General features: G+C 40.1%; 1 protein-coding gene across 6 annotated transcripts in view; it reads right to left on the bottom strand.

Annotated features, from left to right (window-relative positions):
- The window catches only part of RUNX1T1 (RUNX1 translocation partner 1), a 110,082-nt gene that overhangs the window by 59,764 nt on the left and 25,816 nt on the right, over window positions 1–24,502 (bottom strand). Inside the window, exon 1 of one of the 6 annotated variants that reach the window (XM_021387797.1) lies at window positions 16,421–16,719. The exons of 4 other annotated variants lie outside the window; for them this stretch is intronic. In XM_021387797.1, coding sequence (XP_021243472.1) covers window positions 16,421–16,427 — 7 coding nt within the window. In that variant the 5' untranslated portion in view covers window positions 16,428–16,719. Of the gene's footprint in view, window positions 1–10,826; window positions 10,959–16,420; window positions 16,720–24,502 lie in introns of those variants that run through there. One more of the 6 variants, XM_021387798.1, reaches the window with a different exon arrangement.

Here is a 24,502-nt window from a genome sequence, read left to right on the forward strand (position 1 = left end):
CAAATTTTACTTAGTTGATTCTGTATATAAAAAGACTTACTGTGGTATTTCTTTTTACATTCTGCTTTAGAAAAAGATGAAAGAAATAGTCCTCAATTACACTGAAGGGAATGTTAAATGGAGGGGAAACTGCAGGGCGAGAAGTCACACACCAGAGAGAAACCACTCAATGCTACAAGTGTAAGAGAAATATTGACAAAGTAAAGAAGCTTGATGCATTTGAACTCTGAATGTTCAATGTGAATGCACTTAACCCTTGGTAACGTGGTGAGTTTGTTGTGCATGCTATCCTTATGTGAAGCACATTTGACTCTCACTATGCTATGGAAACAGACATGTCCTTATCATACATTTGGTCTTCAATCCTGACAACATCCCCTTTGGGCCTACTTGGATATATATGTATATGCTTCATTGAGAAGAGGAGCCATTTTAATGAGAAAAGAAAGAACAGTCAGTGGGAGAAAAGAAATTTTGCAGTCAAGCAGAGGATGGTTGAGAGGGCAGCACAGTGGTCTGATTTCATGGAGGAAGACACTTGGGATTCATCCCAAGCAGCAGACGCATTCACAGAAGCCATGCAGGTGTCAGGTAAAACAGAAACGGTGGCTGGGAGCATCCTCTGGCAAACAGCCACTGGAAATTGGTCCAGGTGACTGCTGACCACCAGAGGGAGCCGATATGGTGCCATGAGCAGACCGATTCTGTGCTGAAAACTAAACACAAATGGTAAGGTACTCACAAAGTAGAAGGAAGATACTTAAAGAAAAGTTATTTCCATTACCATATGAAAGTTAACCTCAACCATGCAATACATAAAGAGAAAGTTATGATACTGTGTATGTATACATCAGTATATACTCTTCTGCAGCGCATGCAGAAACGTTGAGCATTTTCTCTAAATTTCGCCTATTGACATTGTTTCCTCAAAAAAGAAAAAAAGCCAATTAAAAGCAAATTTTCAAGGATGACCTTTTTTGTACTGGCTGCAACAGAAGAATAGTTTCAGTGCCTCCTACTCCCATATATCTATGCTCCAGCCAAAAAGCCAGATGCCTTCTCCTACCCCTCTTTTACATACACATACACCTCTAGATATACACTTAGTCCTATTTTGAAGGTGGCTTTTTATAGGAAATGCCCAACAACTGAAACACAGCAAGCAGCACATCAGACAACTGCAGGCCTACAGTCACACACACTGTGTCCAGGTATAGAAACCCACACTGGACAACTACAGCCATGCCATAATACATGAATTTGAAAATGCTTCACCAAAAATCAACATCATTTCCTTCTTGCATCAAAACACAGATAACTGAGCAAAACCTGAGATTTTTTTTTCCTAATCTATCATCAGTTAAGCAGGTAAAATGGTAAACAGGGCAGAAATAATAAATACTAGGGCAGCTCATACAGACCTTTATAAAACATCCTTCTGGCACCAAATGCCTAGTAAGAAAGCTAAATCCCAGTGGCATAACCAGTTCAAAAGCATGGAAAGATACTGACTTCACTGAAACCTCCTGTGAGGACATGTTTCTTTATGGCTTCCACTTGGAATAAATTATGTAAAATACATCAGTAGTTGCCTAGAAAGCTTTAAACTGTTTTGGATATGTATGAAGGAATAAAAGATCACTGAACTGCAACAACAATTCAAGGCAAATTCCAAATTATGAAAGGGGGGGGGAAGGAAAATCAGAGTACCTGGATGAAATGTAAAACAGTTAACAAGAATACTTGTTCCCAAATGAGTTCCTATCCATTATCTTTTTCATAATTATTGCAACAGAGCAAGTAGCTTCAGTAACTGTGCATACAAATTACCTATTAGAAACTTAACAGGTCATTTCCAAAGGTGATTATGGGCTCTGACTTACAGAGCTACTCAGTTTTGCACGTAATTCTGTTCCAATGCCAACAGCCTACCCAAAATTAAGATAAAATGTGTTTCCACGAGACTAAGTGGAAATAAACTTTTAGAAACTAAAGCCACCTCTGCAGAATGCATGAAGTGGTGAGCACTGCTGGATCAAATGCAGTGAATTTCATAATTGAAATGTTAAAACATTTGCTTTGCCTGTGCCGTGGTATCAGGAGAATGGAAGAAGAGGAGACAGTAATTATACGTTAGTGCTCTTACAGTGCCATATGCTATAATTAAGTGATGATGACTGTACCAGTGAAAAGTCTAAGGTTAGACAGAAGGATAAAAAGCAAAGAAGGTTACTGAAGTGGACATCTGCTATAGATCACAGTATGAAATTGAAAGTGTGAGTAAATAGATATACCTCATCCAACTCTTAGAGAGTTCTCACAACAGGATGTTCTTCATCACAAAGCTCCTTATTGGACCCAGTATCTGTTTATCAATGGGCAGCTGTTCACGTTTGCAATATAACCAAACACACAACAGGTTTCATACTGGAATATATTAGGAAAGGATTCAGAACCACTATTTAGGGAGAGCTGTAAAGAACAGGAATACAGATGTGCAGTTTCCTCAGTTGTTGAGCAACAGCATGAGGTACAGGAAAAGATCCTGGCACTCATACTGTGAAAGGCTTAGGCATAGTATAAAGAAGTTAACTGAGCAAAATCGGAACAGGCTCCCTTAAAACATTTAGGGCACAAAGGTAAGAGCAAGCATACCAAGCTACAGTAACCAGAGGGAACAAAAGAAATACTAGCTTTCATGCACATCAAATAGATAAATGAAAAACAAAGCTATAAAAATCTTTGATCTTAATTGAAACAGAATGAAGATTGTTACAACTAACAAATAGCTACGAAATTGTCGTAGCTTGGGCTTGAGTCTGTCTCAATGGCTCAGAAGGAAATGGAGGAACAGAGGATGAAGAAAATTTGGACAAAAAAAAAAAAAAGAAAGAAAAAATTGATCCTGGAAATATATATGTCATTTTTGTGAGTGAAACAGAAGACAGGATTTTGATACTGTTTATCCTTTTCTCACCTTTTCTTCGAGCACAAAAAGAGAGATAACAGCAGGTAAAGCCAGCACACTGAGGTACCACCACATGGTTCAGTCAGGCCTGGGATCTCATTCATTTGTCTTACTGTTAAAAACAATCTCTCTCTCTTTTTTTTCTGCCATTTCAAAGGTAGACTTTAAACACATGCTCTGCATCATGTTATGTCATACTGGAACAACTAGTAATGCTGAACTTCACTTGTGATTATTTATATAAAAGCTTTACTTTCTTTTAAACCACGTGTGTGTTGTTGGACTGTATCTACTGATAGCTATTCCCAAGCCTTCAACCTGCCATGTCGCAGCAGCTGAAGCAAAAGAGTCCAAGCAGAGTTTAGTTGGTCTGTAATGACAGTAAAATGATAAATCTCTGTACTGAAAACCAGCTGCTTCATTCTTAACTCTGATCCCTCCTTTTCTTTCACATTCTAGCTAGCATACAGCTGTAATAAATGTGACTCTTCTCACAAGCTGTGCAGATGTTAACAGTTCTGTAGGACATCAAGAAACATTTCAAGAATCTTGTAAGTGCTGACTAAACTTGCTTGAATTACCCACATTACCTCCTCCACATTCCTATTCAGTAACATTAGCCTTTCTGAATGTATTAAGAAAAAAAAATAATTAGCATTTAAGCCAAGACATTAGTATCTAGGTCTAAATGCACTATCAATAAACAAGGAATGTTCTTAAACCATCAGACAACAGATACTGAGTGAATAGGATGAAGTCAGTTTGTTCTTTGTCAAGATGACTAATATATTTTTCATTTCTTATCTATGCAAGAGTGGCTAAACGACTGCCTGAAAACATATATTTATAAAAATGAAAAGAAAGAAAGAAAGGATCAGAACTATGGGAAGATCTTTTCTAGTAATCGAGTGGATTAAGACTAAATTAGAGTGAAGGAGTTCAAAGTGCTACCTAGTCCATTCTGATTGAAGTTATATTAACCTTACATTCGCACACTTTAAAGATTAAGCTAAAGCCTCAAACCACAGTTGGTTCTGGGCAGGAGCCCAGCTGTGCAGGTAGAGGACCAGATACCACACACATTCATTACACAGGTATGCACCAGAGATACTGCCTTACTATTCTGCCCTCCTGAGTAGCAAAGTAGGGTCTATTTTTGGGGGGTAAAACTTTCCAAACATCTGAAGCAGTTTAGCAGTATGATAACCAAGAGAGGTAAATGGGATGAGTATCCTGATATTACTCCAGAACCCTGAAAATCCCACATCAAATATCCTTCCTTGTGTGTAAACTTCACACTTCCGAAGACTGCTAGAAGGAGGACTGCCGAGAGTTTCACAACACTGGGACATAAAGGGATCACAATCTTTGACAAGTTCAGAAACAAGATGTGCACTCAAAGAGGTTCTACAGTGCGGTTTTTAGATTGTCACCCGACAAGCGTCAATCTTTGCGGAATTTCAAGGAGAACAGGACAGGGAGAAATAGAATGAACATATACACACAGTTCCTGCAAGGGGATCAATAGAAAGACCACAATCCAACAAAGACTGACATGCCTGCTCTGCTTCAGATCCTTCTCCTATTATAGCAGCACACACCAAGTTAAAACGGAACCTTTGAAGAGGCAGGGCGCAAATAATTTGCCGTGAAATGCGGAATTCAGGGTATTGTTTGTTCTTAATTTAGCAACACGGGCAATCTGAATATAAAGCAGAATTGTAATGTGCTATTTTTAAATGCTTCATGACACTGCTTTTAGAGTAATTTCATCAAAATGTCACTAAAAAGTACGTTCAGCATTAGCAGATTAGCAAAAAGACAATAGACTCAAACCTTAAAACAAAAGTGAATATTAACATTAGTGACATAATTAACTAGTCCAAAATCTCAGCCTGCCTTTAAACTTCCAGCACAAAATAAATTTGGAGGAGAGAGCAGGAAGAAATGAATTTTTTTTAAAAATGGAGAAAAATATAAAGAGAAGAGAAAGAAAACCCACACGAGCAGTGAGTCCCTCACTGCTGCTATTCCTCTAAGAGCGGAAACGCTCAGCTCAGTCATGGCTTAGAAGGCATAAACATCATTGAAATTCAAAGGCAGCTCTGAGAAAGAGGACGCCTCAATTGGTATGCAAGTGGTGTTTTCTCGCCCTGAATACATTATGAACTTGCAGCATGCTAATATGCCATGCTATCATAAGCACCAGATGGAACAGTAGGCAGTATATGTCCCATCAAACCTCAGGAAGATGTATTAATGTTCCTGCTCTTTTTTTCTCCCTTTCCCCTCCCCCTTCCCCACTACAATCCTTCAGCTGCGTCCCCAGACTGGCACATTTCTCTGCATCAGTCACCTGCTCCTACAGCCCAGTTCTCCAGGGCTGCCTCATCTTCTCCAGGTGGTGCCGAGCGGCTTTTCCATCTTTTTTATGGTGGAAGGTAAAGGCCACGAGACATGTCAGGCTGTGCTTACTGAAGGGGATGGAGTACAAAAGGTAACATCATGAGATAAATAATAGATGAAGAAAGACTTTGGGCTTAAAGCTAGCACAATTGTTTTAAATTATGTATATAGCACAGCACATATTTCCCCATCCATACAACTGGTGAAAGAACTGGGGGGCAGGGGCGGCAGGTGAGATTTGCTGTGAAACTCAGTAAGAGAGGAGAAACTGGATTAAAGGTCTTTGAGCTCACTCCTTCTTCCACCACACCTGAAACCTTTCCAGAGAAGCTGCACACAATTCAACAGCTAGTTAGGGGTATGGGTCAGGGCTGTATTTTAAAGCAGTGTACAAAACTTGGCACACATGCAAATTGCTTTTTATTTTTTTAACTGGATTTTTATTTTTATTTATTTTTTACTAGACACCTGACATTCTGTGACTTTTTTTACCCATTTTACCACTTTTACCTGTGTGTATGATCCTTATTAAAAAAAAAAGATAAAATGAGGTCCTTGAGTCTGAAAAATGTGAGCATTCAAACCACGCGTAAAAAGATGGCTGACAAAATGAAAATCAGCTTTTCTCATTTGAAGTTTTAACATTCGAGTGTTTTTAAACATGTTTGTTTTTCTGAAAGAAATCACATCAGTAAACAGTTTGCTAATTTCTGATATTTTAGAAACCACCTGCTGATTTACAAACAGCTCTCACTATGCATATAAATCCATTATTTTCCTAGCAACATTACCCTTCTCATTCTTCTCATTAGTCTAATTCTGCAAGATGCTGAGCACTCACAACTCTCACAAACTTTTCTGGGAATTAATGTTGCTCGAAACCTCACAAGAGCCAGGCACCTGAGTATTTGTTACACGTATAGGAGTTTTTCCAAGTACTAAAGGACTGACTGAGAGGGATATCCCCCCATCCATCCAATCCTAACTAAAACAAAACAATCAGTGCCTTTTTTCTTTAATAGTATTTCAAACAGAGCACTTTACAAGCGGAATTCACAAATAATGCATTACTCTAAAATGTATTAAGTCCAAATTAACTCTAATGTAAGGATGTTTAGGGGCCTGATCAGAAATCAACCTTTTCTTTCATTTTTTTTTCTCTTCCTGCTGCAATTGGGGCGCTTGTTTTCTTTCTTAATATATAGCTTTGAAGGGAAACTTCCTAGATTATGATTTGCACTCTGCAAATAAGTCTATTTAAGACCATTATCCTGCATTATAAAGTAATTTCTGACACCTAAACAGCACTCAATTTAATTACAACATACTGAAACAGTACAGCTAACTCCCAAAGGAACCTGTTTGGATCCGAAGATGATGATATATCCTAGCTGCTGATCATCTTTCATGATCAGATCTGCAATCAACTGTTTTAAAGAACAGTATCAGAACATCTGCATAATCATATTATTTTGTGGCAAAAAGCCTTTCAAAAGCCAGCAATTGCACGCAACAGTATGTGCATATCCCATCCTTAGAAGCAGATATGTTTAAAATCCAGCAGCTTTCTGTAATGACCAAAGGAGACAAAAGAAGGCTTTGATTTTGATTTAGCAAGCATCAGTTTCTGCAGCAGAATCCCCATTGGGTAATTCATCACGGCATGTCTTCTGTATCTGGTGTGGCAAGACAGCAAAAACACTTACAGCCTCCAAAAAGAAAAACACTTGTGACAAAACTATTAAGCATTCCTTGTGATTAAGTAATAGACGTTCGTTCTTTCAAGACTGCCTTGAACCAGTGCCCCAGACAGAACTGTGCAATCATGTTTGCTGGTGTCGGGATCAAATCGAGATATCATGCTTTTCTGTATTCCTTCAACAAAAAGCAAGTTATTCAGCAACACCCACAAAGCTCTTCCTGAAGGAACACAAAAGTTAATTAAGGAGAGAGGTTATCATTTCTCCTGTGGCTCTGTGGAGGAATGCTGGTCAATATCTGACATGTAGGTACTATTTTTATCTTCAGAGCTTTTACAGACTCTGAAGAGTGGTTTGAAGCAAAAACTTAAAGGCAGCATAAGCTAAAAAACCCTGTTTCTGCCACTCTCTGAAAATCGAGTATCACTGCTTTCCTTCCTCAAAATGAAAGGAATTGGAAATTACTGCTCACACAATTGACATGTCAGAGGACGAAGCCGACATGCAAGCCTAGCGCTTATGGCACAGGACGTGGCTCTGTCAGGTCAAGGCAGCCTGCAGAGCACAAGGAACAACGGTGCCACTGACAACCCTTTGGACAGCAAAGGACTTGCTACACGCACCCCAAGGACTCTGCTCTCGTACCAAGCTCTCAGTGGAAGTTTCATACACAGATCCATCACCTGCACAGTAGTCATTCTTATTAAATATAGAAAACCCAAATACAAGTTTGCTTTTACAAGCACAGAGAATAGTGTAAAGAGAGACGTAGGTAAATTAACAAAACAAGAAAAGTATTCTTCAATATACTTTTCATTTTAACAGAGACCGGAATTCTAACAGAATTTGCAAAGAAGTCCTGCTTCTCCATTTGTAAGTTTGAAAAAAAAGTGTTCACAGTTATCAACAAGAACTGAGAAAAGTAAAATACACACTCATAGATTTAAAAAAAAAATCCAAAGGACTTTGCTTTTGTTCCTGAAGATGCAATGAAGTCTAGTAGTGATTTCAGTGTAAAATAATTACTGCCAAGAACTAGCATGAATGCAATTTGGAGAAGCTACCTTTTTCAGAACCCTGCAGCAAGGACTTCCTACAGCTCAGTGGAAGGATGAATGTAGTCAATATGGACCACCTGAATTCTACAAACCAAGTTTTATTACTGTCCTCCCTCTACCAGCAAAGAAATTAAAAACACCAAGTCCAAAGACAGGATAAACTGTTGCAGGTATTGCAGAACTATTCAATGCCAGCATTTTCTGACCTTGCTGGACATCTAATTATGCCCTTTATTTTACAGACATAATCAAAGTTCCTTTAATGAGCATCTTTCAGCCTTCTTTACGGTACTACTAACTCTCCAAGTCCTTACGGTTCACTCAGTATTTCTCAGGGTGTACCCTCAAAACTGATAAGTTTTGAATTCCTTCTCAGGAGAAAGGAATTATAGCATCCCTGTTTTTAAAAGATCTTCTTGTAAATAGTTTAAGAAGTCAAAAACAGTGTACTCATACGGTTCCAAGCAAAGAAAGTAGCTGGGAGAAACAGTAACACCATCTACAGAAAATTACCTCTTTGAAACTTCGGTTAGTAAACTTTCTCCTAACTAGAACACAAACAACTGCGTGCAAAGTTAGCAGATATAATTATGCAATCAACAATTATGTGGTGAAATGGACTGGAAAAATAAAATTAAAACAATAAATGTTAATTTGTATTTGCTAACCACAAATGATGCGTCTGGTGCTCTGTAAGGCACAAAATCCTTTAAAGTAAGATTCTCTTAAAAATTCAGGGAATGATACTGGGAAATAACACAAAAGGAAGTCATAGGAGATGGCAGTCATTTGGATTATAAAACAGCTACAGTGAAAATCCAGGATGGTGTATATATATTTACTGCTCTGGCTTGAAAGGGACACCAAAATGTACTTTGAATGCACAGTTTAAAAGCAAGAATCAAATAATGGCTGAATTTTTGTATGATATAAGTGTATGTACATTTCCCAAACTGTAGTCTTGTGGCAGAAAGACTGTTTGAGCCATGGGTGTTCCAATGACTCGCGGTACAATGCCCTGAATGGAGGGAGAAGACCCTCTATGACACTCTAAGGAGGGTCACTATTCTGGGAGCTCACTCCTTTAACAGGAGGTAGTGTCCAATCAGGAGCAGAATAAGACAGTGGAACCAGCATCAGGACAATAATCAAAGATAAGGAGGGACTATAATAACCTGCACCCGAAATGCAAAGGAGAGATGGGAGAAGTGGGCTACAAGCAAGTACAGAGAAGTCCAGTAAAGCATTAGAACTGAAAAGGAATGAAGTTAAATCATAGACATGCTTTGGGAATGGCTTGCAGGTGACAGAATACTGCATTAACCCCCAAAAGAGAAAAGATGTACCAGTAAGTTGTAAAGGGCAATGGACTTCAAAAGCTAAAACACATTCCTGCTTCTTGAATCATCATTTCAAACCTCGCTGGAAAGCAGTTAAAAATATGCAAATCCCACTTCCTCAAATCTCAATTCATTAGAGCAAAACCCTTTTTTTAATCAAGAATGATAGAGTCTTGACCCTACACCAAATCTGCATGAACTTACAGAACACTCCAAGGGTTACCAAAATACATTTTTTCTTCCTTATTCCTCAGCCTCTCCTCCCAGACATGATCAATACTGATTCCCCTCGCTGTTCTGTTGCCACAGCTCTTTCAGTCTTTGTCAGCTCAGTATTGTCAATATGCAAAACTGCTGCAGAGCTCGTTACAGCCTGTTTCCACGTCCATAATGAATGAGAACCATATGAGCAGCACTCGTAATAACTGCATCTACTGCTTACGACATTTCCTTTCGAACTTCAGAAAGATTTCCTGCCACCTTTGAGTTAAGGCTTTGTATCCATTTAAAAGGAGATTAAAGTTGCAGACACTGGTCCAGAACATATATCCACATTAATACTGAAATAGCTGGATAATTTAAATTAATGTGGATGTGTGGGTACTACTATTCCTCATGAAAATTTTACAAGATTGCCAGATCCCAAGAGCAAGAAGATTAAGTTATTTTTAAGAAGTAGAAATAAATACACAATGCATTACGCAACACCATGGAAAAGCTCAAGCAAGGCTGTAGCTTCATGCCATAGGAATTTGGGCAGAGATTTTTAGAACCTGGATCAGCTCAGTGTCTCTGTGGACGCTGCAGTCCTAAACCAGCTGCAAGAGCATCACTGCCAAGTGCTCTGTGCCTCCAGGACAGACCCAGGAGGTGACTCCCTGTGATATGCCAGTAGAACCACACTGCTGGCCATAGACCCTTCTCAAATCCCAAGGTTTCTACCATCTTGTTCCATCAAGTTTTTTTGCAGTTAGTGCTCACAGTGAGGCAACACACACTACCACTAACAGTTGACAGAGAAGAAACTGCTAGGAGGGAAAAAAAATAGGAAAAAAAAAAACACATGATGGGGAAATAAATCCAGCTCTACTCTGTGCAAGCACAGCTCCACAAAATACATGGGGTTAAGGAGGTACACCCTGTTAGCCCACATTGCGCCCAACAGACCGGCTCCCCAGCAGTACACAAGGCAAAGTTTGTTCTGTAAGCTACAGACCAAGCGATGATGTAGGAACTGGCTTGATAAATAATTCACTGTTGCTGGCCAGAAGCTCAATAATGCTGAAATTCCCTCCTAAAACAGAACACAAACGCAGCACCTGTGCCCTTCCCTATAGTGCAAAGGGCCAAGTACCTCAGGCTGGATTTCCAAAGCAGCTGAAGGGAAATGCCTGGCAGGAGCAGAGGGTAACACACAGGCTGAAGGGGCCTCAGGCAAGCAGCATGTTGGAGCCCCTCTACCCAAAGGATCAGTTGCCAACAGAATTTTCAACAGCTAAGGTAACGGAAATACCAGCACCTCTCTGTAGAGCCTCCTTTAATGTCCAACCATCCTCACATCCTGCTTTGGATTTTATCACGGCCTTTTCCTTGTGCCCGTTGCTTCTCATCCTATCTCTGCACACCTCTAACAGTCTGACTCCATCTCTCTCTCTCCACCTTCCTGTCAGGTAGCTGTGACAGCTCGTGAGATGCAGAATATAAAGTCAGTTACATTTAACTGGCAGCTGCCTCCACATCTCACTGACAGAGAGATCCTGGGGGGTACGATGCTTTCGTCCTGGCATGTCATGAGCCTCAGTAATTTGGAGATGTGGGACCCACAGCTGTATTCCCTCCTCAAGAAAAACGTGCACATCCTCACCTTCAGTAGGATAAACAGGTTTAAGAGATGAAAAAGGTGATTTCTGATTTAATTCATCTGCCTTTTCACTGGAAGCCTCACTGTAGAAGTAAAAGCCATAAATTCAAATCTTCCTCCTGCTTGTTCAAGTTTAGGCCTACAGTGCGCTCCTTTGTCAGGAAAAAGCTACCAGCTAAGAGCAGCTTCTCTGGGATGGGAATAACCTCTATTTAGTCCCACACATTGCAGAATGCAATGCAGTGCAGACAGCTGAGCTCGTGGAGAGCTGAGCCAGTGAACACATAGCGTGGCACAACACAGCAAGGGCTTCACCAGCCTCAAGATTAACCACGTATAAGTGGAGTGATATGGCACTACGCTGAATGAGACTGTCCTTGCCAAGAGGCCCGACATGGCTAACCTGTGTCTGTGTACAAGAGAAGATCCAAGCGTTGCTGGACCTATGGATTTCCCAATTTAATCTCTACTCACCCCAGCATCACTCACCCTCTGCTCCATTTGACACCACGCCCATTTCTGGGAACATTAAATAAGCCTGCACTTGTGAAGCGACCAGGGTTTCTAAATAGGCATTGGACATTCTCCCAGATTACCTACCAGATCCAACTGTTTAAACAACCCAGATATAGAAATGCTTCCATTCCAGCAAGACACAGGCATGAACTCGGCACTGCTTAACCCTACAGCACTGAGACAGATCTTAGCATGCACAGATGCACCTCTGTGTGCTTGGGAGTCTTCAGAGCTGCAACAGCTATGCAGCTGGGATTAGGAGAGAGCTGAGAGGAGTCCAAAGGCATGCAACTCAAAGGCATTTTGAACTCAACCACTGCTTCAAGTGCAGAAGTCTTCTTTTGCACTTAGCTTTAGTCTGATCTGGTAGTAAAAGACCAAGTTGCAGCTGATTTTGTGTGTAGTTTGACAACAAAAGGATGCAGCAAACCAACCAGAGAACTGGTAGGGGCATACGTAATCCTCTCACAGATGACCACGTATCATGTCCCCTTCTACTCTTACATGAATCAACTTCTCCATTTATTTCAAATATGCACATCACACCATTCTAGAATTTATTTTATCCCAAGCTGGTATTCAAGTCTTTTATTAATTAAAAAAATGCATATACACAGATCACATTGATTACCAACCTATGGTGACTACGTCTTAATTGGCAATTATGTATTATTATGCAGTCAAAAGTCCTCAAACCAGTTGTCACTAAAAGCTGTGCACACACCAAGGAAGAACCAGCTAAGTAAGGGTCTCATTTCAGAATCACTAAATCTTCACAGAAAAAGACCGTTTGGGACACTGCTTAAAAACATATCTATTACTGCTCTTTCTGCAGTATAATCTGCATCCCACAATGCATTTGTTACTTTCCACCCATATGCAGCAAGATGTGGTTCATAGCTCCTTGGGTTGAAATAAGTGCAGTAATGCCACCCAGACTTTGGAATTTATTGCTACCAGGAAGGAAGAAGCAACTTTAATGCTTTGAAAAGCAGTCATTGTAACGTTGTGTCCTGAAACCTACAGCGTGTACCTGAGGAACCTCATGACCCACAGTTCTCCAAAGGAAGGAGCTTCTATCTGAATCCTAAAGAAGATAAAGTAATTATGTAGGATGATTGGAATAATGATGCAAGGTTAACACTCAGACTTGAATATTTCCAGACACATTTTCCCTGTTTGGCAGGAAACTTGTTTTATAAGACACAGAATTGTCCTAATATAACAGCAGAGCAACTGCAACTTAAAACTGAACAAGTCAGTTAATGGACTGTTAGGAGACTTTTGCTGTATAACAGCATTTAGAAGCATGTATTTAAAAAACAGGTGGATAATCCCAATGTTCAGTTACTAGGACACTGGCAGTTATGTCCATGGCAATTTTGTTTCTGTTCTTTAAACAAATCATCACTTGCAAGCACTAATGTTAAAACCAGAAAGCCAGTCTAGTACACAGTGGCTATAAATGCCAAATCAATTTTCAGCAGATAATAAAGTTCATGTTTTACAATCAGCAATGCACTGTTTTACTACCCAAAATGTAAGCTAATAATATATAGCTCTGCTAAATGGAAAATGCAGATATGCTGTTAAGAAACAGGCTGGCTGTGAGATGATGGATCATTTCTGCTGGGACCTTCTTAAAGCTATGTGCAAATGTTTTGAAAATATCACATGATGTGGCCATGTGTTAAAAATTACAGCCAGTTAAGTTCTCTGCTAAGAAAAATATGTGGGCAATTTATGAAATGTGCTCCAGGATGGAGATATCTTAAGTAAAACCAGATTTTGAAAACAAACCCTTTTTTTTTTTTTGAAACACGAACTTAAAAAAAAAGAAAAAAAAAAGTAGCAGTCACATCTGGAGAGCAGAAGTAAAGAAAGGGTGGTCTGACCTAATACCAGGCCATCTTCTGAAAGAACAGCATTATTTCTGGGCTACAATGACTGTGATCACTGATTGTCCTTTTAAGGAAACCATGCTGAACACCGCCATGGGCAATAATAAAGCATTTTGTAGGCCAACATCTGTTCTTTGAAAGTCCTGTAAAATGACTGATAGATTTGTAATGTTTCGTAAATAAAGTCCAGAATAAACAGTTATAAAAAAAGAAAAAAAGACACAGTAATCAAACAAACCAGTACATGGGATTAGATTTGAACACCGTTCCTCCAACACCAATTATTTAGAGATAAGCACTTCCTCGAGCCCCCGAACACAAGGACGGCACGGTTAACTTGGTTACCGGAGCTTCCCGTTAACAGGATTAGCTTCCGATGGACTTTTCTCTGAGTCGCAGCAATGCCTTAGCAGAGATCTCGATGGCTTTTGCAGTGTTTCACATTAGCAAGCCTTTCTGCCCTGGCTTGCAGTGGCTGGGAAATGAGAAGGTGAGCGGCCAGTCACCGTAAGAGCAGTACGAAGGGTTGGTCTTTGAAGAGCAAATGTATTCCGTGTAGAAGTGTTATCGCTACACATAAACCAGAGCCCGCTTTTATTACTTCCTGTTCCTTCTCCAAAATAAGGAGGACTGTGGATGTCAGAACTACTGTGAAGGGAAGCTTCTGAAATCAAGACTTCACACACACACAAAAGGCACTGACATAATATCAGATTACATAAAAATACACATCCTTTTAATCTTCTGTACATAATGTGCTTACTTTTAAAATACAAAATCTGCCCCAGATGGCTAATAATGCCCATTTGAAAAAACCCAACACCACAATATTAAAGGGCTAAAATATGCTGCGAACAGATTGAGAGGCAGTTCATCCTAGAGGAGAGTAAAAAAGTGCAGATGGGTGTCAAAAATAGCCAAGTGTCAGATCTGTTCAAGTATCTCCATTCTGGCACATGCTCCCAGTCACAGCTGTTAGTGTATTCTCTGTATCCAAGTGCAAGGTTTTCTAACACTCAGAGCTGACATTAAAACACACTTCTTGCTTGCTATTGCTCTAAGGGAATGCTGGAAATTAAATGTCTATTCAATGGTAAAGCTTCACAAGCATCGATAAGGGCACACATTCTTGAGTGCAGCGCGTGCCATTTTGATTAAAGATACATGAAATTTTAACCAGCAGGTAGATTAAGTAATTTAAATGCCAAAGGCTTAATAGGTTTCTCAAAAACCTCTGCTCTAGGAATTCCGATACTGTTTGCTAATATCCCCAATGATACACACAAGGATCAAAACTGATGGGATGGTGTCACTTCAGTACAATTAAATATCTTAATAAAGGACAGATTTAGAAAACTGCACAAGAAGGAGAGTCTCAAACAAACACGAGGAAAATGTCAGTGGAGCCACATTAGGCAGAATGCAGTTTTTCAAATTAATGAATTACTGTGATATTTCTAATGAAGACCGCATTCCAAGAAACATAATGCATGCAAATCAAATTTTAGGTTTAAAGGGTTAAATTGACCTTTCACAGTCCTCAGTTGTTATCTATGCAAATTAATTTGCCCATATTTCAACCATATAAATCCTCTTAGCCCTGTGCTTTGAGCAAACAGTGCCCACTTCCTCGTTACAGCCAGGGGATCAGCAAACATACCAGCAGTGGGGTACGACCACGTAGAAAAAGCCTGAAAGGAAAACATTCCTCCAACAACTGGCAATACCTACATGCAACTGTGGTTGCAGCAAACTGGCAGATACTGTTTCAAAACACCATCTGCGAGGTGCACAGACTCCCTGTGATCAAGCATAGCCTCTTCTGCCTGTCCTACCCAAATAATCCACATGAACCAGCCAGCTGTAGGCTCGGCGCTGTCTTTTTTTATCGAGACACAGGCTGTTGTAATCAGGCACATGTCTCTGCCCAGTCCTTACCGAAAGGAATAAACAAACAGCACACACCAGATTCAACCCCTCTGCTGCGGTCGATCCTCGCACAAACCCCTGAGATAAATCACCCCACCGAGAAGCGATGTCTAATTGATAAGTGCTACTGCCAATGAAAACAAGTGATTCTAAGATCCAAGGATAATATTTTCCCGAGGAAACCAATCTATTAAAATTTCCAGCTCCGTGGTGATTTCTCTCATTCAGCAGATTTTTTTCATTGTTTTATTTTGCATTAACATATTTCAGCAATCTGCCCGTTGACAGTTAAGCGCCGCGATTTAGGACAATGCTACAAGAATTCGGTTTATAAATCTCCCTCACTCCTCTGACACAAACAGCTTTCCTCTCCCCCAATATAACATCCCCAGACCCGAGGTGCAGCTGACAGTCCCTAAAGCCAGCCCAAAGCTGCCTTTCTCTCCACTAAAACGACCCCCGTGCAGGGACCCACACCCCCGGACACGGCCACTTTCTGCTATTTCCATCCCTTTGCACCGAACCACCCGGTACTGCTGCAAGTAGCATCTTGGGCAGTTTCCTCGCTCGCATTCCCCTCCCCCAAACGCACACACAACAGAATTAGCATCCCCCAGCACTCCGTCCCCGTATCAGCTTGCAAATCACCATCTATATTGAAAAAAAAAAAAAAAAAACTATCAAAAAACAATTAGCATTTCCTCATTTACAAGCAAAAGAGCTGCAATAATTTTAACTCACCAGGCATCCTCGGATAAAATATACCACCCTGCAAATGGCTCTCTCCTCAAAGCAGGCTTATTTCGGGCTCAGTGCCTCCTGTTCTGGAATGAGAGGGGAGACGCGAGCGGGGCCATCGGAGCTGGCTGTGGCAGCGTCGCTGGAGGCAGGATGCTGGGCGCGTGCGTTTGCCAGGCAAAGACAGATGGAGAGCTGACACTCTGGATTGCACTTGGAGCAGAAATGTGAATGATGACAGGAGCACATGTGGCCTTGAACCCAGCCCTGTCTCTTCAGGCAGAACAATGACAGGGATGTGTGTGCAAATTATCACAACCCCGGCTCCCCTCAGCTGACTCCTTTTACTCTACCTTTCACACCAAGTTCCAGATGACCGAAGAATAGAAAGTAAAATGTGGAGTGATAAGCTCAACACTGAATTATTCATTTTTCTTTAAAAGTTAACCCCTTCTCTTGCTGAAAGCAATTAGAGGAAAGCATCGCTTCCGATCGGCTCTCCTCCAGAAGTGGAAACAAATTCATTCTTTATTTTAACAGCCATCATTTTCAACTCTGTAGGACGACGTTTGTTTATTTATCTGGAAACACAAAACGTGCACTGCGACGGAGCAGAGGGTCCCCCCTCCTTCCTCTCCCTTCCCCACACTTTGTTCATTATTATACTGTTTTACTATAGTGAACAGAGTATCAAAATCACTCCCTTTCTCAGATGCTCAGTAGTACGTGTAAAATAGAACACACTTAGAAAGCAGACCACTTTTATTTTACTATAGTGCTTTTAACCCCCTGGGATTCCTGCATTGATATGTTCCAAACATTTGCAGCTTACTCTCCTCTACCTTGCGTGGTGATCCATGGGGGATGAAAACAAAATCTTCCCCATAAAGCTTTTTCAAAAGCTAAACAATCTTGTCCTCCCGATTTCTGATTTTGCACACCCCTTCAATGTTTATCCTTCACATGAAAAACGTATGCCTGGCTAGGTTCAATGCACTCTTCCCTATTAAGCTTTAATGGACACCATGATACATAAAACTACAAGTCTTTGTTATAGTGCTTTATCTAAAGCTGGCTATTTTCTTCTCAGCAGTCCCTCTTTAGTCCTTTGTAAAACATCCTTGCCTCTTAGGAGAAGCACACGCCTGGCTCGCATGCCTTCTGTAGCATGTATAGCTTTGCACAGAATTCCAGGCACGAGGAAAAATATCTTCTTTTTCCAACTCCCCTCCAATTTAGCACTTGCAAAACCTCCTGCTTTAGTAATGAGCATTTCTGCAGCAATTAGCACATGCGTTCTGGTTCGACTCTGCCTTTCAGAACACAGTCAAACCCGTATAGGAAACCAGCAATTCTCAGGCATCTTCAGAAGCTGCCTTCTTGTCGGCATAAGACTCATCCTTTTGTACTTATTTATGCATCCCTTGATTTTGTGTTATGCCATCTCCTGCCTGTAGTGCAGAGAACAGCCCTGCTTTCAGGCCTTCCTTTTCCTTCCGCTAGCTGCCATAGAGCTGATAAAGATCTACTTAAGAAAGAACACACACGCAAAATTAAGTGAAAAATAACAACCTCTCCAACATCCGGCCTTGACTCATGAATATTTCTGACTTAAAACAAATGAGTCATTTCATTTACTGATGTTTCCACAATAACTTTTTAAGAGTATCCAACTGCCACTGTAAGCTTTGCTTAAAAAGGGACTCCAAGCACAGCACTGGCGAATTTGGGGGGATCGGAGAAGCAAACATCAGCTCCTTTCACCCCAGTAAATATTCCATAGCTAACAAGGTACCACACCTCTACTGGAGGGAGGCCCTTTCCCTCAAGCTTAACAGATACCTCCTGTAAACGAAGTTCTGTGTGATGGATTTCTGCATTGGAGAGCCAAAGAGAAACATCCCAACATGGAAACATTTCCACGACAGAATGCGTTCATTGCGGAGGGCAGGGAAAGAATAACACCAAAGTCCATGCCATCACCAAGGCCTTGAAAGAATTTAGGATTCTTTTTGTTTTATTATTCGCTGCACTATTTAAAACCAGGCAGTTAGTATTGTATTTGCTTGGTTGTTTTTCTTTTTTTAATGCTGTACTCTACATGAAAGGAAAAACATTTTCACAGTTGGAAATACAATCTTTCATCAACATAGATGCAGCCCGAATCAACTTCAGAGCAGAAAGTAACGTGTCAAAGGTATGACGCATTTTAATAAAGCCAAACGATATTCACTCTTAAAAGTAGATCTTAATATCAGTACATTGTAAATCCAGAGACTACAGCTCACGAAATTGAACTTCCATATGCTGTGTGATTATGCATCTTTTCTGTGTGTAAAAAGCCTTTTTAAGCTGTTATCTGACTACAGTAATTGCCATTTAAATTGATCCATGTCAACAAAACCTGGATCCCTGGAGATTCTCACCTAGAAGTCTGCTCGTGGAAGGGCTCACAGAATGCCTGTGCATCTGAGACTACTTCAGCATTTTCTCAAGCAGCCAGCTGCATGAATAGTTTTTCCCTCTCATTATTTAATACACTGAGGCAGGCTGCAACCCATTTGGCAGCCCTCCCTGAATAAATATCTGTGGATATTTATTCTCTCTCCCCACCCCCGTTTTTATAGCAGTCATTTGAAGACTGCTCAAACAGTCTCTGCACTGGTCCTGAAATTTCAGCAGGCCAAGCAAGGCTGGACAGTCCATTCTGTAAAACAGTTTTACCCCCCACATCTCCCATCTGAGGAAAGGAAATGCGGTGGTTTAAACAAATGAACAGTTCTGCCATATCACAAGAGTTGGTGTTACAAGTAACACCAAAATGAAAGGGATACAAAGAGAAAGAAAAATCCAGAAGCCAACCTTCAGGCAGCACAGCGCCTTCAGTCCTTCCTGGGTGGCTCCTATGGCAATCATTCCAAAGACTACAAAGTAATTTTAATTAATCCTTGACAACTTTTAATTTTGGAAACGAGTAAAAGTGGGCAGCAGGAATCTTTGTATTCGTATATTTGCCCCCCATCACATTTGCAAATTTGATATGAAGTTGCTATTGCATTGCTTTGATGGAGAAGAAAAATTCCAAATGATCACCATTTGAGAGCATAGGAACTGCTTTCAGCTTAAACCTAGCTTAATAATAGGGACTTGATGTCCACTGAAACACATCTGTAGTTAATGAAAGCTCTCTATTAACAGTGAAGGAAGAATTTAACTCGAAGATTTTCTGTAGGACTTCTCAACTTCCCGCTCGACTTAGAGCAGACTGTTGTGATACATTGTGACTTCACACAGTGGGTATTAAGTGAGTTAATTCAAAGGAGCTGAAACCTCATTGATCCTAATTGAAAGCAATACACCCAACCAAATAGTTTTCTACCCCATCTGCTCTGGCCTGCCACCAGCTATTCAATACAAGAGAATTAATAGTTTCAGATATTCTAACCGACCCAATAAAAGCACTCATTTAAGCAGGACTGCATTAACAAAGTGAAAAACCAAGGGCAAAATGGGTTCAAATGGAGCATTTTACTCCTAGTTGGCTTTAACAAAGCTGAATAATGCTTATTCTGACTTTTTATGTGCAAGACTTGATAAACTGAATGAGAAGGCACTCAATGATCAGTCAACGCACATTGATGAATGGTCATTAGGACCCCCCCAGCCCGAGGAGAGGCCATCCCACAAAGTGGCACACCAGCTTGAAAGGGCGGACTCACTAATGTCCAGATTTCTCTGCTTGCTTGTTCCACTCTCACTTTCAGACCACTGGCCACCAAATGAGGCTGACATATTGGAAAATAATCTTTTATGGGCGAGTGGTAAATAAAAATGGAGGCATTAGCTGGGCTTTCAAATTCAAATCCGCTAGTTTTGTCAGCCCCCAAACGTTTTGATTTTCCACCCAGCTGGAAGCTATTAGTGTTTTCTTAAGGCATCCCACTGACAGGGCAAACCCACGTAATGTGTGAGCTGTAGAGCTGATTGTGGAGACAGGACAGCTACTTCTGGATGCTTTCTTAACTTTCTTCAGTTGACCGTCAAACCGAAGTACAGTAAAGGCAACACCTCTGGGAGATGCTCGCTGATTTCTGGCTGCCAATCATTTTCTATTGCCTGATGCAATGGCAGCCTACCTATGGTATGCCACAGTACCTTCCACGTGACTTTTTTCATGATAATGCAACTACCCTCCATTTCTACTGCATTATCACAAAAGCTCTTGAGGTATTAAAAGGCACTTCTTCATAAACTTCTACTTCTTTGCTGGGAAACAGAATTTAAATATTCCAATGAGATACGTGCTTATCTGTAACAGTAGCTCTTAATACATGCAACACAAAACATTTGCCAGACAACAGTAAACATTTCCCCAAGCATTTCCTTATTGGCAAAGCTTTTTGGACTTGGGGAAAGAAAAGACAAATGGGACATTTAAAACACAGACTGAGATTACCTATACAAATACTTAATATCTTAAAGCTATACTCATCAAGTTGGGAAGAAAATATTCTTGGTTTTCTAAGAGAAACTGTTCATCATGTTACACCTAGTGCTAACTAAAGGAATACTGGATTCAATTCATTGGAGATGAGAAAGCAGTCATCCCTTTTTTCAGTTAAGAAAAAATCATATTACTTCAACAGTATAATTAAAAATTAGTCCTCTAAAAAGGATTTCAAATCATCTGTTAAGAAAAAGCAATCTTGGCAGTGGGACAGACATGGCAATCTAGATTGCTCATTGTTCTTTGATCAGGAAAGGACCAAAAAAAATAATTCTTGTTGAAAGTTGTCAGAAATCTGAGTGGGATTTCAGGTGTACTTCACGTCTAAAGCAATGAAAATGACATATAAAGATCTATGGGAGGAGAAGAGTAGGTCAACTGAAAATTAATTGCTTGAGAATGGGAGGGCCAACATAGGCTTTAGTCCTTCGGAGAGCGTGCTGTTGTACTCTTATGTGTGCACTTCAGTAACACATGGGCATGGTCACATGTATGCACCTGCTGTGGTGCCCATTTCCTTCGCTTGATATGACCTAAATCAAGTTTTCCCTTACATCTTTATTAAATAAAGCATTTGCTACAATGTGGGCAAAGTAAATTAGAATCGACTGTTAATTTCTATCATCATTCATATTCAAAGGAAATTACCATATCATCTAAAGATAAACATCACCAAGGCGCTATGGAAAATTTTATACTGATTTGGTATCAATTTTGAAAGGACACAACAGAATACCAAAGATGCCATTTCACTGACCAAAGAAGAAACACAGCTGGTGTGCCCCAGAGATGCCTGGACAATGATACCTGGTCCTGTTGAAATAGGGTCATATTTTAAGATCCCCTCCAACAAAAAAAAAAAAAAAAAAAGGGAGGGGTTCAAGCTATCAGTTGCCTTTTGACTTGAAGCTCAGAGTGTTTGCTCGTTTAACATGGGTAGGGAAACTCCTCCTGCTGTAGTATATTAACCCTAGTTTTGACCTCTAATCAATGTCTTTTCAATGCATAGGATTTTCATAATAAAGATAACGTGAGAGCATATTTGTGTGAAAGAGGATCTACCGCTAGCCATAAATTTGAGCCTCGCATTTTTCTTCGTAACACGTCAATATTTGTGACACTAACAAAACATATTTTATTCATTTGACAAGGACTGTTACATTATATTGAAAACTTTTGTTTCAATGTCACCACCTCTCCATTTTGACTGATGGCGAGTGAGTTTTGTTAAAACGCAAGGGGTGATAGCGTATGCTCCAGTGAACTTTCCCTCCTCTCAGCACCAGAGACAAAAACCTGCAGCTCGGCTCTGTGCTGGCAGCCATCTGGACAGCTTTCTCTCAATGCCTGCCCCACACCACACTGCAGGCAAAATTTCAGGGCTCTCGAGCTCTGTGGAGCTATTCATGACATACCAATTTCACATTTTCTGCTTGTACGCTTGCAACAATAAATGCTAATGAGGACTATGAATGACATTTTTAAAGACAATAAAAAGGTCTCCAAATCCCTTGCATATGGAGACACTATTTTCTAAACTTCACCTTCTGTTAGGGAGCCATTACACTCTAAAGGAAAAAAATAACCTAAGGAGAACAATGCGATGATCAAAGCATAATGGAGTCCTTAAGAATTCCAAAGAAAACAATGTTTGCAAAGCTAGGTTAATGACAGACAGACATTATGCCGATGCACAGTGCTAACACTCAGATGCACAACTCTTTCTCAGTAGAGTGTAGTAGCAGTAGTGGCTTTGGGGGCAATATGGCAAATCCTCACTTCTCTGATGACATGCAACCTCACAAGTCTTGCGTTTGGACTTTTTAATTACAAAGCTCTACTCCAAAAGTAAACTGTTCTCATTAATTGCTTGGAAACTCTGAGCTCTCATGGAGATTACTGTACTGACCGAGTGTGGCCAAGAGAAAGAGCTAGTTTTAATGTTTTCTTTCCCAAATCTGTCTTTTGCAATACTATTGCTACTCTAAATTAAAAGGCTGTCTTTACTCTTGGTAGTATGTTTTGTATTTAATTAAAGACAGTTTCCCTTATTAGCAAAGATTAAAAACACTTTCAGGAAAATCCACCAGGTGGAGCAAATACACAGCGATACACATTTATTTATGCTCCTACTGCCATTTTCAACAGGGAAAATGTTTTATATGGAAATATTCTTACCTCTTGACCTCCCTTCTTCACCCTTTTGTCATGTATTGATCAATTTGTACTTATTTACTCCATTTATAATCGTACAAAAGCTTTGTTCAAAGAAGCCTTGATAGGAATCTGCTGTTGAGCACTTTCAATATAGATTTGCAAACCACAGTAGTCATCGGAAACAGTCAAAGAAGTGAAATTAGAGAACAGTATTATTCAATAAAACATTATTTCAAAAAACTGAAATTAGAAAATATTATGCTGAAAGATACTTTGTTGAATAATACACGTGTATATGCTTTATATGTGTTTATTTATTCAACAATAAACAGATAATGAGCTTATTAAAAGGCTGATAAGCAATCAGAAGATAGAGCTCATTCTTACATCAGACAGCAAAACCTTTATGCTGGCCTCCACAACAGTGGGATGGAAACCAGGCCACTCTGCGTGCTCTCATATAAACAGCAGTGCCAGTAACATCATAGCAGTTGTGCTGCACAGTATGTTGGTGTTTACTATTAATACCTTTATTTTTGTATTAAACCAGTCAACTTCTGAGTAATTTCAGAAGGGCAATGAATGAGGGCTGTAAATAAAATATTTGAGCGTATCTATAATAGCTAAACATTACTTCTTCATTTAAGCACTCTTCCAGAGCCAGGTGAGAAAGCCACTTCCTCATCAAATATTTTAAGTTTCCCTGATGAAGGAGAAGATCTAATGGCATAAAAGCAGGGGGGCACCTTTTTACATGAAGAAAATTAAGTCTTAACAGAAAAGTGGCTATGGATGAGTCTTCTCACAGTTATAATAGGACAACCCACTGGCAGAGCCTGTAATTGCTAAAATGGCAAAGCAATATTACCAAGTGAACTGCTCTAATGCAGTTCAGTGTCTAGAAACACAGCATAATCAGTATACACTCCTTCAGCCCTTGATGATGGAAAAGCATTGTTTGAGTGACAAAGGAAAGGTATTGATTTTCATAAATTTCCTCCATCTTTCTATTGTTTCCTTAGTTACACCTTCTCTAGCATTTTTTTCTCACTTGTCAGCTCAGAGTCCTCTCTTCTCTCTGCCATCAATACTACCCCTGTGTCCTTGATCCTGTGGCCATCTCCTGACCACTTTATATCCCAGTCAGTTTCTACTACCAAAACCAGTCCCAAATGGCTTCACCAAATGTTGTACATTCTGAGGAGAAAGTCCCTGGATGAAAAGAAGCCAACAGAAGATTTGTGCTTTTAGTCAGCCCCAGATGAATCCAATCACAGCTAAGGACAATTAACAGAAAAATCTTTGTTTCTTTAGGAACAGGGAGGGGCCTTTAGGAACACAGGCCTTTAAATACAATTTCATTTTATCTAATTGTGTTGTACTCCACATGGTGCTTAGCTGTAGCCATTCAGAAGAGAAGC

Source organism: Numida meleagris, chromosome 2 (assembly GCF_002078875.1).
Source record: "Numida meleagris isolate 19003 breed g44 Domestic line chromosome 2, NumMel1.0, whole genome shotgun sequence".
Lineage (NCBI taxonomy): Eukaryota > Metazoa > Chordata > Aves > Galliformes > Numididae > Numida > Numida meleagris.